The sequence below is a fragment of the Prenolepis imparis genome, unplaced genomic scaffold, assembly GCF_030444845.1.
Source record: "Prenolepis imparis isolate NDT839.2.m4 unplaced genomic scaffold, iyPreImpa1.0 SCAF_6, whole genome shotgun sequence".
Lineage (NCBI taxonomy): Eukaryota > Metazoa > Arthropoda > Insecta > Hymenoptera > Formicidae > Prenolepis > Prenolepis imparis.
In genome coordinates, this window is record NW_028141164.1 from 4615128 (window position 1) to 4631402 (window position 16275).

A 16275-nucleotide genomic window follows, 5' to 3' on the forward strand; every position below is an offset into this window, starting at 1 on the left:
TATTTATATCAATAAATACAAAATAATGATTAAAATTATACTAATTTCAGATTAAAAACTGTATAAAGATTATAAAATGATTTTTTTACAACTTGTTTCTAAAATGATTCAATAAATACAAAATCTATCTTACAACTAGATTGTAAGATAAAAGTGGCCAAATGTAAATACAAATTTCAATAAAAGCTATTATATTAACAAATATAATTTAGAATTTAGAATTTTATATAATTATTATAGAACACATTATATATAATACAACAAAAAGTTTATTTGAAGCAAAATCTATATATTAATTATATTCTGGGGTAATTTCATTGCGTCCTTTAATAGTTAAAGGAGTAAACGTCCCACACAATTCGCTCTTTGTTTTTTAACCGATAAAGACCGTCGATATTATCCTCGTCGATGTTAATCGCTGCTGCGCGAGTTCGCAACATGATGTAGCGATACGAGAATAACACAGCGGCAACGCGCGCTGCGAAAAGCGGAAGGTCGCGCAGCGCGAACGATTGCAAAGGGTTGCAAAGTAGCAAAGTCATTTACATGCGAGGCGCGGGTCAAGTGGGCATCGCCTAGTGAAATTGTGATCGATAAGCCAGCCATCCGACCGGGAAAGGGGGGTCGTGCATCGCGGATCGAAGTCACCGCGTTCCCGCAACATGTACCGCATTTAAATTCCCCGGACTGTCATTATCGCTTACGCGCGCGATACTGCGGGCGAGAGCACACCTGGCCGCAACGCGGCCAGGTCGATGCGTTTATTACTCTGTATAAGTTTCACCGATAATCCGCGTTTCACTAACTAATATAGATTGCTCTGAAGCTAAAATAAAAATGAAAAAAATAAGCAATAAGCACGTTGATACGAATATTTTTTTCAATATCAACATAACTACGCTAATGAGTAATGAGCAATAACGGTATCAATAAGCATAAATATTAGAGATTTTTATTTATCAAATGCACTTGTTCAAACGTAATTAAATATTTATAAAAATATTCTGGAGATAAATTTTACTGTTATCCTTTTCATCTTATTTACTTCCCTATTAATTTAAAATAATAGGGAAGAAAGAATGAAGAGTTTATTTATGAAGACATGCTAATAAGATAGAACCTCGATATTTCTTTTGCATTATGCTGCAAAATAACGATAATTATATTATGAATAATATAAGAGTAGAAATATCATCTTGAGAGCATAACAAATTATCTTCTCCCTTATAATTTTATTATATAGTTATCGTGAAAAATTAACATAATAATCGATACATCCAATTAAAATTTATTCCGCATTATATTGAGTATTAATCTCTACTTGGATATTTTTTCGCTGAGACTCACGTATCTGACATCATCAAATATTTCATAATTAGTGTTTATCAGCTTTACATATTCGTGTTTTTATATTTTATAAATTTTATTTTACCGATATCTAATGATGGTATTAATATCATATTAGTCTCTTCAAGATCAGTATCTCTTTTGTAATACTTATCGGCATTGTTATTAATATCGAGACTTTTTTAATTCAGCAAATAATCGCAAAAATTCTGTAGATTATATAAGGCATAAATGGAATATTTTTCGTATTTGGTCTGAAATTATATTTACGCATGGATGTGTTTAATTTAAGTTGATACATCAATGAACATTAACGTTAAATTGCAATTGCATTAAATAAATGCATTGTATTATCAGCGGAAGAATGACGGCATTTTATAAAATTACCAATATTTGTAATGTGAATATTGTATAAATATGCAATATTACACACTTATATAATTTAGAAAAATTAAATTGTGTGTAATTGTTATAACAGTACATATAAAACAGTATATATAAAAATTGTTAATTGCTATACAAGACAATAGCTGTGTAGTTTGAATATTGCTACAAAAAGCACGTGCCATTGAAAGAAAAGCTTTATGATATTAACAAATTTGTATATACTGAATAAATTCGAATAAAAACTGTTTCACATTTTACAATTTTAGAATTTTGAAATTTTACTGATTCTTTGACCTGACATTAAAATTAAAATTTCTAATTATAGAATAACTTGTATTTGCAGTAAATAATATACAAATTCACTATTTCAAAATATCTGATTTACAAATTTTGTGGAAACTTATAAAAATAAAAAAAGTTTAATTTTTAAAACCCGAATAAAAATATTCTTCCTCAATATTTATTTTTCAGTAAAATGCGATATAATCATTTTGTCATTTATTTGAAAAATTGTTATACTATTGTTGTGTTTATTTATTTATTTCCATTTATGCAAATATAATCGAATATCTGTAAAGACACTATGAAATGCGCATGCTCTTTTATTGCAATCATTAAAATACACTACATACGCGAACGTGTAAAAAAAAAACTGCATTCTAAACTGCTATGCTACGTGATGAAAAAGCGTTATTTGATTATTTTTATTGTATTATGTAAATATTCATAAAACTGTTTTTGCGAGCAAAAATGCTTGTGATACTAATTGTAAAAATTTGAAGGGTAAAGAAATGTGGGAAGGAAAGGAGATAGCGTGTCGTTCATCTAAAATCACGATGCAGCTGGAACAATTGCGTTCTGCGATCAATATGACGGTTTCCCGGGTCGGGATGCGAATTTTCGATAAACTAGAATACTAGAATGTTATCGTTTTTCTCATATCTCTATGCACATCTTAACTTTTCAAGATACCACATAATATAGATTACTATTGAAACAGGATAAGAAGTAGCGTATCCGTTCGAATCGTTGAATTATAAAAGTATTGACTCCACACTGCAAATGGCAAATGCGAAATTCTTAGAGAGTTTATTTAGATTGACCCTTCTAAGATTATGGAAGCAATATTTTAAAGTATATATTTAACCAGACATATATTTAACTGTAATGTACAATATAAACCATATATGTAATTTGATTGCCGCTATTAATATTATTCCAGTTTTATTTAGTCTTCACATACGCGCTGATATTTCACTTCTAGAATGACTTAAATATATTTTATTTTATATTTAAGAAAACAATTAATTAACGAAATAAAAATTAAATTTGAAAATTGTTTTAGTTTTTTAATAAAATCTGTATTATACTTTATTGATAGGATAAATTAATAAATATTTTATACAAATAAAATATTTTATTAATATAAAAATATATAGTTTTTATTATATAATATTTTATTAGTATAAAAATATATAAAATATTTTATACTAATAAAATATTTATTTGTTAATATACATTTTTATAGTATTACCGAATTATCGGATTGAAAGATGTAACGAAAGAAATATGGTATATATAGTTATTTCTTAAACTTAACTTACCTTGAGGAAGGCTGTTGACAACCGGGATCCAACAGTGATGTTTCCATATTGTCTTTCGTTGCACTTTCGAGACTACTCTGCCTTCTTAAGTCCTGGTCGTCAGACTTATCGTCCTGAATTGGTTTCAGAAAGGATTCCCGGTCCCCTACGATCCCGTCCTCCCTGAAATTTCTTCGTGGATCCTGTTGGCGATTCGTCGACGCGAGAGGTAAGTTATCTGCACTGCGAACCTTACGACATAATTTGGACGTGGATCCGTGGCGTCGTAGAAATTCCTGAAACGAAAAAAGCATTGAATGCGGTCAGAAAGAACTGCGCGATGCAATTTAGGGCAGCGTTTTACGTTTTTAACAGAATTTTAACATACTTTTTATATGGATACGGTTTTACGTTGTGCGTCATTAAGTGTAATACAATGAACAGTGTGATCAAAGATAGCGACGCGTGAGTAAAACGCGGGAGATGGAAGAACGTAACGCTTCTTTGAGCAGAAACATATTTTTAATTGCCGTATCGCAACACGTGCTTGCTGTGCTTTTTGCACATCCTCTTTCGTGCTAAATTACTATTTAAATGTTGAATAAGTCTACTTCAATTTTACAGATTAAATTTTGTGTTAGAAATGCGAGATGAGAATTTTGGCTAATTGATATAATATTAAAAATATTAGGAGATTTACATTACGACGGAATATTTTAATATTAATTTAAACATTTAATTTGCGAATGTGTTTATAATTTAATAGAATTTGGAAATGCTCGATTACTTGGAAAATTTTCGTAATTGCAAAAAATAATACGCCGAATGCAATAAATCTCATGTGCAATATCGACGTTGAAAAACACCAAAACACCAAATAGAATCATATATTATTGACGATATTATTGTGCTAATATTGTGCCAATTGCGAGCCAATTATTACTAGTAGTATCGTGCTAATCGCGACAGCAACGTGTCGTAATATAATGTGTATATAGAAAGATTAGAGAAAAATATATGGAAATGGTGTAAACGACACAAATAATAAAATAGACATCTAGTGCCGATTTAATGAGAACGCGATTTGGAAATGTAATACACACGTTGTTTATGCGGCGAGAAAATGAATTTGTCCATTTCCTTACAAGTAATCCACGAACATATCGATCATCTGTGGTGCACTACACTTTGCCTCAAACTACCTTGAACTTTGACGTTTGAGATATCTCTTTCGCACGAACTCTTTCATGTTCATTATTTATTGAAATAACTGTCGCAGGAATGAGGAATATGGTTATTCCCTTGGTTGCGTTATGTTAACAATATATGCCGAAACGCGCAATCTGAAACTATAACAATTGTGTAACAATTGTGCAAGTAGAATAAAAAAAAATATCGATACGCAGTTGTTGATGGACGGAAAGAACACTTTTAATTTGAGTGATATACATATACATATATGTATAATCGCGACTATCTCGTTTGTAATAATTTGGCCTGTCATTTTGATAGAACAAGGAATTATCGGACATTCGCGCAACAAGACTTGCAAACAGAATCCGCAGTGAATTTAATGAACTATTATTTTTTTCTTCTAATTGGAGTTAATGATTACTCGCTTTCTTTCGTATAATTAGTTAATGTAGACTCTTGTACGAAAGCTTACAACGCAGTCTATTTTATACAGACTGTTATAACTTTTCACAAGGAAAAGAGAGACAGTGGTCGACAATTTTATCTCTTTTATTAATGATAAAGCTCAACAATGGAATACCAGCATACAATAAAAATTTAATCTGAAATTATCTATTAACTTGAACAAATATTAATACATTAATAACATATTTAATTAAATTAAAAAATAATTTTTTTTATATATAAAATTATATAGATATTTGATATTACACTAATTTTAATACAAAATACATACAAAAATAATATATATTTTTTTTGTTTTTTGTTTTTTATATTTTATATTCTATACTTTACGTACAAGATTGTAAAAATTATTTTACCATAAATGTAATTCTGTTTCGTTTATATTGCTATCTCGTAATAGCATGTCTTATTTTTGACAATAGTCCCGAAGATACATTGAGATGTATCGTACTTGCACCTGTCGTATTAGGGGATATGAATTAGTTTAAGTTTCCCCAAGGTACATAAATTTAAATTTCATCGGAGAAATTACATATATTTTATTTTTCAATTTCCAAATATCAATTATATAAATTGAAATTGCAATGACTGACGAGAAATTTGGAGTGACGCGCAGTTACTTCGTTGTAAATTCTCGTGTAGTTGAAGCTAAATGTTACCCTCGCTCACTGATTTCCGAATTCAATCTCCTCGATTGCTATAATCGGAAAGCGACTGTACGCGGACCGGCATGGTTAGTCCATCCGGGGGAAGGTCGCGGCGAAATCGCGCGAGCAGATCGATCGGCGGATTCGAGGACGCGGCTGTCCACCTCGCGTAATCCATCGATCTCTCTGCGTGGATTTTTCCCAGCACAATTACTTACCTGCGATAGGAAGCCGGCCACGTCGATGGCACTGTTGACGCGCGGCCTCGACGTTCTCGGCCAGCCTAAAGCTCCGCCGCTGTCTAAGGAGTCCACGTGATGGCTCGACCAGTGCAGATGCTGGAAATTTTAGTTCGTTTTTGATCACGTTACCGTCACGGGAGCGCGATCGACGGCGGTGATAATTGCAATCGAGTTCGGCCTCTCGAAGCGTGACGTTTTAATGCACGTGGGATCTACGTGATAAGAAAAGTTGAGAGGCCGACGGAGGGCGGCGAATGAGGGTGCTGCAGTGAACAAGATTGCAGAGACGAGAGTGAACTGCAGGATGCACTGCGGGGACTTGGCAATTTTTCCTCGGTTATAAATTTATTATCGTAAATTCGATTGTTCGGTCGACACGGATTAGATAGAGGTTCATTATTTACTATAATTTCTTCACACTAATAAATCTTGGTAATAGAATGTGAAATTTCTTCAATTTTAAAAGAGCTAGTATATTTGTATCGAGAAAGAGCTAGTATATTTGTATCGAGAAAGAAAAAACATATTAAATTAAATTCTGCTTAAAATAAAATTAGTCTTATCCGATAAAACAGAAAATCTGAATAGCATCCTCATTTCACTGCCCTCCTACTATGTTTTATTTCTCTTAAACAGCTGCAATAAGAGTACGATTTCACGATTTTGCAATCTACGTTATTATATGGATCTTTACATTTATTAATTTCAGAGAATTTAAAAGTTACAATTTTGGGTGGGCGCTAACGTATTACGACGCATATGCATTTTTTTAGAAATTCTTATTATACTAATAAATATAGATATCATAGTTCATACCGGTCATATGTCATTCTTATATTTCATGTCTAAAGATTCGAAGATTATATGTATATTTCAGTTAAGAGCTGAAAATACTTACACGTCAAAATTCATCGCATATTCAGAATAATAAATGCTAATCAGAGGCGATTCGAGAACTGACTCGGATGAAATTATTATATTCCCATAAAATATAATCAATATCCGTCTCATTTAATAGATATATTTATGTATATTTTTTTGTATATAAATAATCGCATATCTCTTATTTATCAAATTTATCGAATTTCTTAATTATAATGGTTCATACAAATAATATATCATATAATAGTATTATAAATATGAACTAAATATTAAAAATCAATTATTATTTTACAGTAATATTTTTAAAAAATATTAAAGGTAGAAAAAATATCAAATTTTATATTTAATTTTATATGTTTTGGAACACATTTTCATCCGAATTTTCGTATCGCCTGTTTGACGCATAAATCGCGCTGTCGTATCGCGAAAACTATATATTTGCGCAAAAGAATTGTTTAGGGTGCAGTTAGTATTATTTTTCTTTTTAACGTAAATTATTTGTTCTTATTGACGTGGATTTTCTACGCGATACGACGCGCTGCTCCGGCGGTTCTACTTGAAAGCATTTTTCGAATAAACTATAAGCATTTTCGTAACTCGATAATTGTGATAAAAAGCATCGATGTGTACTGTGCGAAGCATTGTTTTATGCTGAACAACTGTCACTGTTTAATCTGCCATTAGTGCGAGGAGGTGCAATATTTAAATCATAGCTGATTTATGCTATTTCGATGCTAGCTTATTTTGCGATATAAATTGATTTTATTTAGCTTCACACAATAAGCGATATATGCTTGTGCTTGTCTTATAAATAAGCGTATTGTAAGACAAAGAAAAAATATAAAAATTTAACTTTGCACTTTTATAACAATAAGATATTAAGTGTGAACACTATATATAATACAAATAACATAAAATAGAAGCTGAACACAAAACAATATCGAGAACATGACATAAAATAACAGTATCCTACCTCGTTGCACCAATAGCGTGACTTTTCATTTATGAAAGTTGCTAATAATATACGATTCAAGCGGCTGCAGTATAAACTCCTGTGCATGAAAATCTTCCCTATTGTGCTTAAATAGTGCCACATGTTTAAAGAGATAACTGAAATGGGACGACGAGTTTAAGCGATTTAAAGCGATTGGAAAGCAGTGATCATATTTTTAAATTGCTGGAAGTGTCGTTTAATGAAAAAGGAATATTTGTTGGAAATAAATCAATCGGACTGAGATTCAGAACAAGACGATGTCGTCTTCAGTGTGTAGCGATGAATAAAATCGGTGCGACTTTCCAAGAGTTTATATTCTAACATTTTAGATGTAATAATATTGATATTAGTTTTGCTAGATATAATAATCAGGTATTGTATTATCATCTTTACGTCAGGATAATACAAAAAGGCGAATGATATCTATATACATGCAAGTGAGATCATCTAAAATATGATGTCCTCTAAAGCTGCGCTTTCTGGAATTATTTATTGATCGTTGGGAAAGCCCTTGTGCTTTTAGATACTTTACGTAAAAGACCCCCAAGCTATATATAGCATTTATTTCCAACCACTAGGTAAAATCAAATCTAGCTCTAGTATTTTATTAAGTATCAGGAAAGCGATACGGATATTTTTCTTTTAAATTATTAATATTTTTCAATGCATTTATAATTTATTATTTTCTTATTTATTATGAGGATGAGTAATGAAAAATTGTGTATTTTAATTTGTTAATATAAATCCGATCATAGTTACTTTGTCGTATTAATTAAATCATAAACAGTTGAGAATTAGTTTCTTTTATGCATGTTACGCGAGATATACGTGATTATATAACGGATACGCGAAATATTGAGATTATCATAGTTCTATAGCTACAGCTTTGAGAATTAAACTCATCAAAATTAAATATTAATATTCGTTTTGAAAAATATTTCTCGATAATGATATGTTTCATTAACTTGTTGCATTTGTTTTCATCGATCTAACAAATCCTTATATTTCACGAAGATTAACGTATGAAAATAGAATACATTAAAAATTAAAAAGATTAGAAGAATAGAAGCACTGAGTCTGGAATATGAATATATTTGCTCTAAAGAAAGTTTCCGTTTTAACAGGCTAGAAAAAAAATATGTGATTGTAAAATTTTCCAACTTATATTGCTGGATCTATATTAATCCGGAAATAGACCGAATTTTATTTTATGGCGTAAATGGACATTTCGTGCGAAGGACATTTTACTCGTTTATGATGAGTTATTGCTGTTGCGCACACAATGCGTATATATGAAGAGCTAGATATATTTTTCTTTACCAAAAATACGAAACAAAATTCATTTATGTAGTTAAAAAAGAATATTTATTAATTATTTTTACATATTTTTAAATTAGAATAACGGATAATGTGTTTCCTAGATTTTAAGATGTACAATTTATTTTTGGTAACTAATTTTAAATCAAAGTTTATATCGAAATGTAAATCATTCAATGTTTAACGATGCGGAAAGATACACATATGAGATGATTAGATTATTTTAGGAAATCCTTCTTTTTTCATACGAGTCACAGTAAAATCGATCAAGTTTTTGCAACATTTATTCAATCAGAGAGTTTACGTCATGCAATTTAATTAGACGCACCGACGAAGGGTGGAAATTCAATTGAATTTAGTACATCTATATATCTCCTGTTAGAATCTCCTGTCTCTGGCAGGACTCGTAATTCCGATCAGATTTGGGTCAGCGTGCTATTAGTCTGAGGTCTTGACTGAGACAGGATAAATTTAGCGACAACGAAATACACCCCTGATTCGAACCATGAAATCCGTAAAGGGCTTATACAGATTGTGTGCGCGTGTTTAATTAAAAGTATGTAAACATGCAATATGAACGATCGAGATCAGATTGATTGATTGATGATTCCCTTTATAACACAATTGTGTAATTGATCCTTTTTTTGTGGAAGAACTCTCGGGACAAGGCCTGCCAACTCTAAAGCGTGCTCTCTTTGTTACATTTTCGTAGTACATGCGATGTAAAGCGGGCACACAAAGCCCTTTTTCATTACAGCGGTTGGCTCAAAATCAACAGAAGTCTTTCCGAGTTTCGTAAGTTGACCGAAGCTTGATCTTTTGTCGTGTCACTTAAGACTTCGTTTCCCAGAAGGAATAGAGATTAGGCGCGAGGTCAGTAAAGTATGTAAATGGACAGTGATTTATCTTTAACTTAAGCGGATTTGATTAAAATTCGATTGCGACGAAGTAAGAAGTTATACTTCTTTTGCTTCTCATTTTAATTTTTGCATAAAATTGATATCGATATTTTTTTTTGATTGAATTTGATTTGAATTGATAACTTTTTTACTGTATTTGTATGTATTTAATTTCTATTATAAATAAATTTAATAATATGAATAGTAAAAATTTAATGAATTTTATGCAGTTTACGTTTATAATATCTAACAATTTCGTAATTAAAAAAAAAAGTTCGAAAAAGTTTTGAATATTCTCGTATTTTTTATAATCAGAGATATCATCAGATTTTGACTTACAGGTTAAGTTTCGAAATCGATTTATAATCGAATGTGAATAATATACAATATTCTGCATTTTGCAAGCACATATTTCGTTTAGATACTATTTTTAGAAAAATACAAGTTCCAATTTTTAGAAAATTACATTTTTTAAATTCAATCTAAGTTCTTTATATATTTCTTTATTAATGGTTATCGAAAACGAAACATATCGCGAAAAAAGTTGGCAAGCCTCGATTTATCGAGAGGAAATAAGGTAGATGCCTTTGTCTCATGGGTGATGATTTCTCGACCTCTTTTTGCACCTTCAGAGTTTTGGTCCGTAATTGATTACAAAAACGGAAATGGAAAGAACGTGTACAGGCAACCAGTAATATTAATATCACTTGCTGAGCTAACTTTTATCGCGCAACAGAAGAGATATACTTTTTGTGAAATTTATTATCGATTTGATATCGATCACAATTGTTTTGTATAAAAGTGGAAAAGTAAAAAGTAGAAACGTTCACATATTGATTTACTAACTTGATAAATGATAAAAAGTACAGAATGTGAAAAAATGACGATTACGTGATTAACGTCAAGAACTGATGATAATTATGAACATTTTCTATATGTAAATTACATACTTGTTACGTAACTAATATGGAAATATTTTCTAATAGTTCATAATAATTGCCTTCTTATAATATAACAGAGTTCTAAAAAATTACGATGTACCTAAAATACTAAAAATACTAAAAGTATCTAAATATAAATATATATATATATTATGTATGTATTTTGTAAAAATACAATTATTTTTAAAATTAAAATTTGTGAAACTTTAATGAATTTGTGAAGTATCGCAAAAACAGACTAAATGACACAAATTACATATATTATTATATTTCCACATTAAACGTAACAAAATGAAAAATTTACTCTTTGTTTCGTGATTACAGCCTACTTTAGAATATTAAACTTTTCTATGATTTTGTATATAAAATCAATTTATAACGAATTTGTAAATACAAAAAAAATTACTTAACATACAATATATAATAATTTATTCCTAAAAAATGTTTTTTTCTCGAAATTTAAACTTCTCTCTATAAACAATAAATTTTAAATACGTTCACGAATTCGATATCAATTGATAGCATCATGAATTAGAATAGAAACAGGAATCTATTTTCCTAATTACTCACACAAGTGTATTCTAAGAGACAAACATATGGATCTAATGGGTCCCTATAGGGTAGACAGAGAAAGAATTAATAATGGCTAAATAGATCTTCAGTTTCCTATCCGATGCCGAAAAGAAAATTATAAAATATATACGAGTGGGCTCAAAGGTGAGACAGAAAAATATACAGAGACAGAAAAGGGGGTACGGCGTAGGTCACACAGACACAAGAAAACGTGTGAGAGGGTGAGAAACAATAGTAGAGAAAGACAGGATGAGAGCCTCGGTACAGCCGAGGTTCCTCTCCAGCATGTATAGGTATAGGGCCACAAGAAGATAAAATTAAGATTTTTAAGACATGTACCGATGGTCACGCGATGTCCGCCCTGTGGAGTAGAGCGAATTGGCAGCCGCAGTCCCGGGGCTCTCGGGCTCTTCTGGGGTACTGAAAGCACTGCTCCAGGACGCAGCAGCCCCCGCCCCCGCACTGCATCACCATATCCGACAATGTGGTCATTACCTTCCGTCGTTTTCGTTCGTTCGTTTTGTGCGTATCGCATTATGTTTTTTTTTTTTTTTTTTAGTAGTCGTTTATCGTTCGTTCGTTTGTTTTTTTCATAATCATGTGTAAGATCCGCCGAAAGTGACACGAGAGGGTGGTCGGAGGGAGGCATACACACGCAGCGCAGAACAGTGTGTGGAAGAGTAGTACCGGTAATCGCATGTAGCGCCAGCCGATATTCGCGAATTTCGTGTAGTCAATCCGAAGAAACGACGTGGAAATAGAAAAGAGGAACAGAAGAGATCAATAGAATTAAATTGTGTTAATTGGAATTATTAATTAATCTTACGGACTATAGCTATGTGACTAATGGCTGTTTATGTGGATGTTTCTACGCTAAAGATACACATATGCATTCTTATTTCGTTTAATTTCTTGCTACTGGGTTTTCTATTACTACACTAACGAGGTTGAATTTAATATTTAGAAATGAGAAGAAAAATTTATTAATCATCAATTTGATCGCTTGATATTGTTTTCCTTTCAATTTACTATAAAAAATGATCATATGTTATAATTCAATAATATTAAACTAAATATAAATAATATAATTGCACTGTGTAAAATACTTATTTCTTTAAAGCATTAGTTCTATAAAAATATAATTATAAATTATTTAGTTGTTTAGTTAATAAATTAACTACACATAAATATGTTCAGCATTAAATTGATAATATAAATTTTTCTTTGCATAATTTATTCTAAAATACGTGGCAGCATTTAAAAATTTTAATTTAGGCTAAATAGAATAATTTTTGAAACATTTCTTATTTACATGTTTAAAACTTTCTTGCTCTCAGACGATTTACTCTGTTAAATAAGCAATTTAATAATTTAATAAATTATTATTTAAGAGAGAATGGAAAATTAAAGATATCTTTCAGAAATATTTCGAGATAGGCGCCATCCATTTCTTTTGTAATTTTCGATGGAATATAATTCTTTCCCATGTAGCCTAATATATATCGTACAATGTTACCGCATACATGTAAAGAATAATGGATGTTAGTTTGAGTAAAACGAAGATTCTTTGTGGAAATCTCTCTTGTTTTGGCAAAACTTTTACTTCTTTTTAAGATGAAAAATAAAAACTGTCTGATAAAAAAAGTATTCGTAAAAATATAACATGAAAAAATGAAATAATGACAAAAATTAAATCTTTTTCCGCTCTTGTGTTTCTACATAAAATTTTATATAATCTGCAATGCTATAACGATAATGTTGACGATTATATATCACTACAAAAATATTAAAAATTTAATACGAAAAAACACGAATATCTTTTCTATAATATTGCATCGTGATTAGAGAAATAATAATCAAACATTATGTGACACGAACTACAAACATCGAATCTCATTTATTATTTATTACAAGAATCTAATCTGATTTTTGAACGATAATTTTAATTAGATATTAAATCTAATAACCTTTCTTAACAAAATTAAAAATTAGCAACAATTATAAAATAAAGTCTCATGACAATTTATTTCCAATATTAACTCACGACAAATTACGTCCGTATATTATTCCAAATTAACTTTTGATTCGTATATGAAGAAGAGAGATATACGAGATACGTATTGTTATTTTGATTTCTATAGCCAATATAGTAAGCGAGGTAGCTCGCTTATTAACGGATAATTGCAATTGTTACATAATCGTGATACTGCGACTGCCAGATGAGACCTATACATATAATGGCAACAGCGTTAAACACCCGATAATTTATCTGTTACTGCATCGAAGCTTGATAGATGTTGCAGAAGCTTCCAAACTTTCGATCACTCTACATTGTCAGCAACAATTAATTAATATTAAGATCAACGAAAACTACGTATATTTATTTGCTCTATATATTTAACCATATTAGTAAATATACTCAGTGTAAATATACTCATATCTACTAATGTTCAAATTTTCAGTATAAACATGCGCGTTCTACAGAAGCAAAATATGTCGATGCAGTGATACATGGAAAATTTTAATTGCGCATCTCGTTGGATTTATATATTATTGAACTAATAAAATGAAAATTTGTAAATTGCGCTAAATTGAAAGTTATATTAGACAGAAAAACAATTAATTGGCATTATATGAATCATATCGGCGATAATCGAAGCTTTTAAATTTATAAAATGCGGTTGTTAAAAATTATAGGAGAAAATTTAAAGTATAATATAAAGAAATTATGAACATACACTGGCGGATCCTGGGGGGGGGGGGGTGTAACACCCCCCCCCCTGCAAATTAAAAGAAACAGTTTTGCTGAATTTGTTTAAAAAATATAAATAAAGAAAAACAAATATTAAAGAGCTATCGACGTCAGGATCCGCTAGTGTATATATATAAGTATAAGATACACTGTAACGTATACTCATTACGCATTCAAGGAGTTAAGTAAAGATTAAGTCAGACATAGGACGAAATGATGAGATAATTTTTTGTACGAAAATAATTAGGCGAAATTTTTTTTATCTATATAATATATATTATATAGATATAATATATATTATATATATGTATATATACACTGACGGATCCGGGGGGGGGGGTAACTCCCCCCCCTGCAAATTAAAAGAAATAGTTTTGTGCTGAATTTGTTTAAAAAATATAAATAAAGAAAAACAAACACTAAAGAGCTATCGACGTCGTTGATCCTGGAAAAGCTAATCATGAAACCAAAAATATTAAATCGGAATTAAAAATCTCGAGTCGAGATTATTCCGGAAAAAGTCTTGGCAGTATACCAAGTAAAAATTCGTGCCCCCACCGAAATCCGCGTACCGCTCTTAAAAATGCCAGTTTAATTCTTAAATTTATATTTAATATATAGAAGAGCGTTTTAATAAAAAATTTCTTAATGTTCAAAAATATTAAATAAAATAATTTTGCAAACCCCCGCCCCCCCCCATTATCGACGTCAGGATCCGCTAGTGTGAACATATATGTATATCTGATTTGGATATATAAGACTAAAAGAGATTGGATCTCTGAAACATTTCAATACGTTGAAATCATGTTATTGGAAACTGTTCCATATACAAAAAGCAATAATAAAAAATATTACAAATATATATTTCGAGAATATCGAATTTATAAAAAAATTGCACGTTTTAAACTTAAACAACCGATCAAAATTTCCGATGTAAAATATAATTGGTGCAACGTTTGCTGACTATAAAATCGTTGCGGTCGTTTTTTTTTTCACGACAATTATTCACTGTTGCCAATTAAATCGCGATGGTCCACAGGAAGTCAAATCGATATGTCCAGAGTTTCTCTAGTTCCTCTTTGTTGTATGAAATGGAAATTGTTATATGAGTTCTCGTTTTTCATTCCCGAGATGTATATGCAGATTATGCACGCAGATTATTAGCCAGCAATATTGGATTGCTGGCGACATTTCAATTAATTACCCTATCTTAAATCCTGTTCGTAATTATGCCGTGACGTCAAACTCGACCCAAGCAAAAGCTCTTTTGTTGCGCGAAACAATTCGCCGTGAATCGGGTAATCTCACGAACCGGGCAAAACAGCTTTATGTAAAGCTGGTTCGCAGACATAAAATGGTTAGTTTAATAGTGGATAAACTTTACCCGTTAGCAGCTTGCTATTGATTTATTGTACTAACAATAAGCTGTACTAATCAAACGCAACCATATCAATTGTAGTGTTTGTGTTTTAGAAATTAAATTTGATTTTTGAGAAAAACTGTTTTAAATATAACATAAAAAAATATATAAATAATATTAAATTTATTTGATGTTTTATCTATTAAAGCATTTCAGAGAGAAATCTTATTTTTACTATATTATATAATATATCACAAAATAGGCATTTTAGATTTTTTTAATAATATACGCATTTGTAAAATTTTGTGACTTATACATATACGATAACAACGCGATAGAATAATGCATGAATAAAAATTAGCTGAAATAATTAATAGGTGTATATTTTGATGATAAATTTCCGCGGATTGAGTTTCTCTAGTATATGTTAATTAATATTAATTATTTTTCAATAATTATGATTCAAGTTAAAGCTGAGTTATATAAAATCGTTTGATTAAGACTAATTAAGAAACAGAATTTTATAATTTATTTACATTTGAAGATTAATCCGTTAAAATGTTGTAATTTTTAACCGCTTACTGTTATTAAGAGATTATTATTAATAACTTAATATTTAAGTTTTTTTGCAATTTTTGGTTCGTTAATGAAACTTGAAATTAATTGTCTTTGAACACTTTCTCCGTTGCCTA

At 30.3% G+C, this 16275-nt stretch overlaps 2 protein-coding genes across 17 annotated transcripts in view; one reads left to right on the top strand and one right to left on the bottom strand.

The window, feature by feature from the left end:
• LOC145937360 (uncharacterized) overlaps nucleotides 1-16275 on the top strand; it is a 96284-nt gene that overhangs the window by 24755 nt on the left and 55254 nt on the right. The window lies entirely within an intron of this gene.
• LOC145937353 (uncharacterized) overlaps nucleotides 1-16275 on the bottom strand; it is a 74320-nt gene that overhangs the window by 11057 nt on the left and 46988 nt on the right. For all 16 annotated transcript variants that reach the window (XM_083040358.1, XM_083040355.1, XM_083040357.1 and 13 more), the window contains 2 exons: nucleotides 5842-5961; nucleotides 3339-3613 (listed from right to left, as the gene is read on the bottom strand). In XM_083040358.1, the coding sequence (XP_082896484.1) occupies nucleotides 3339-3613; nucleotides 5842-5961 (395 nt within the window). The remainder of the gene's footprint in view (nucleotides 1-3338; nucleotides 3614-5841; nucleotides 5962-16275) is intronic.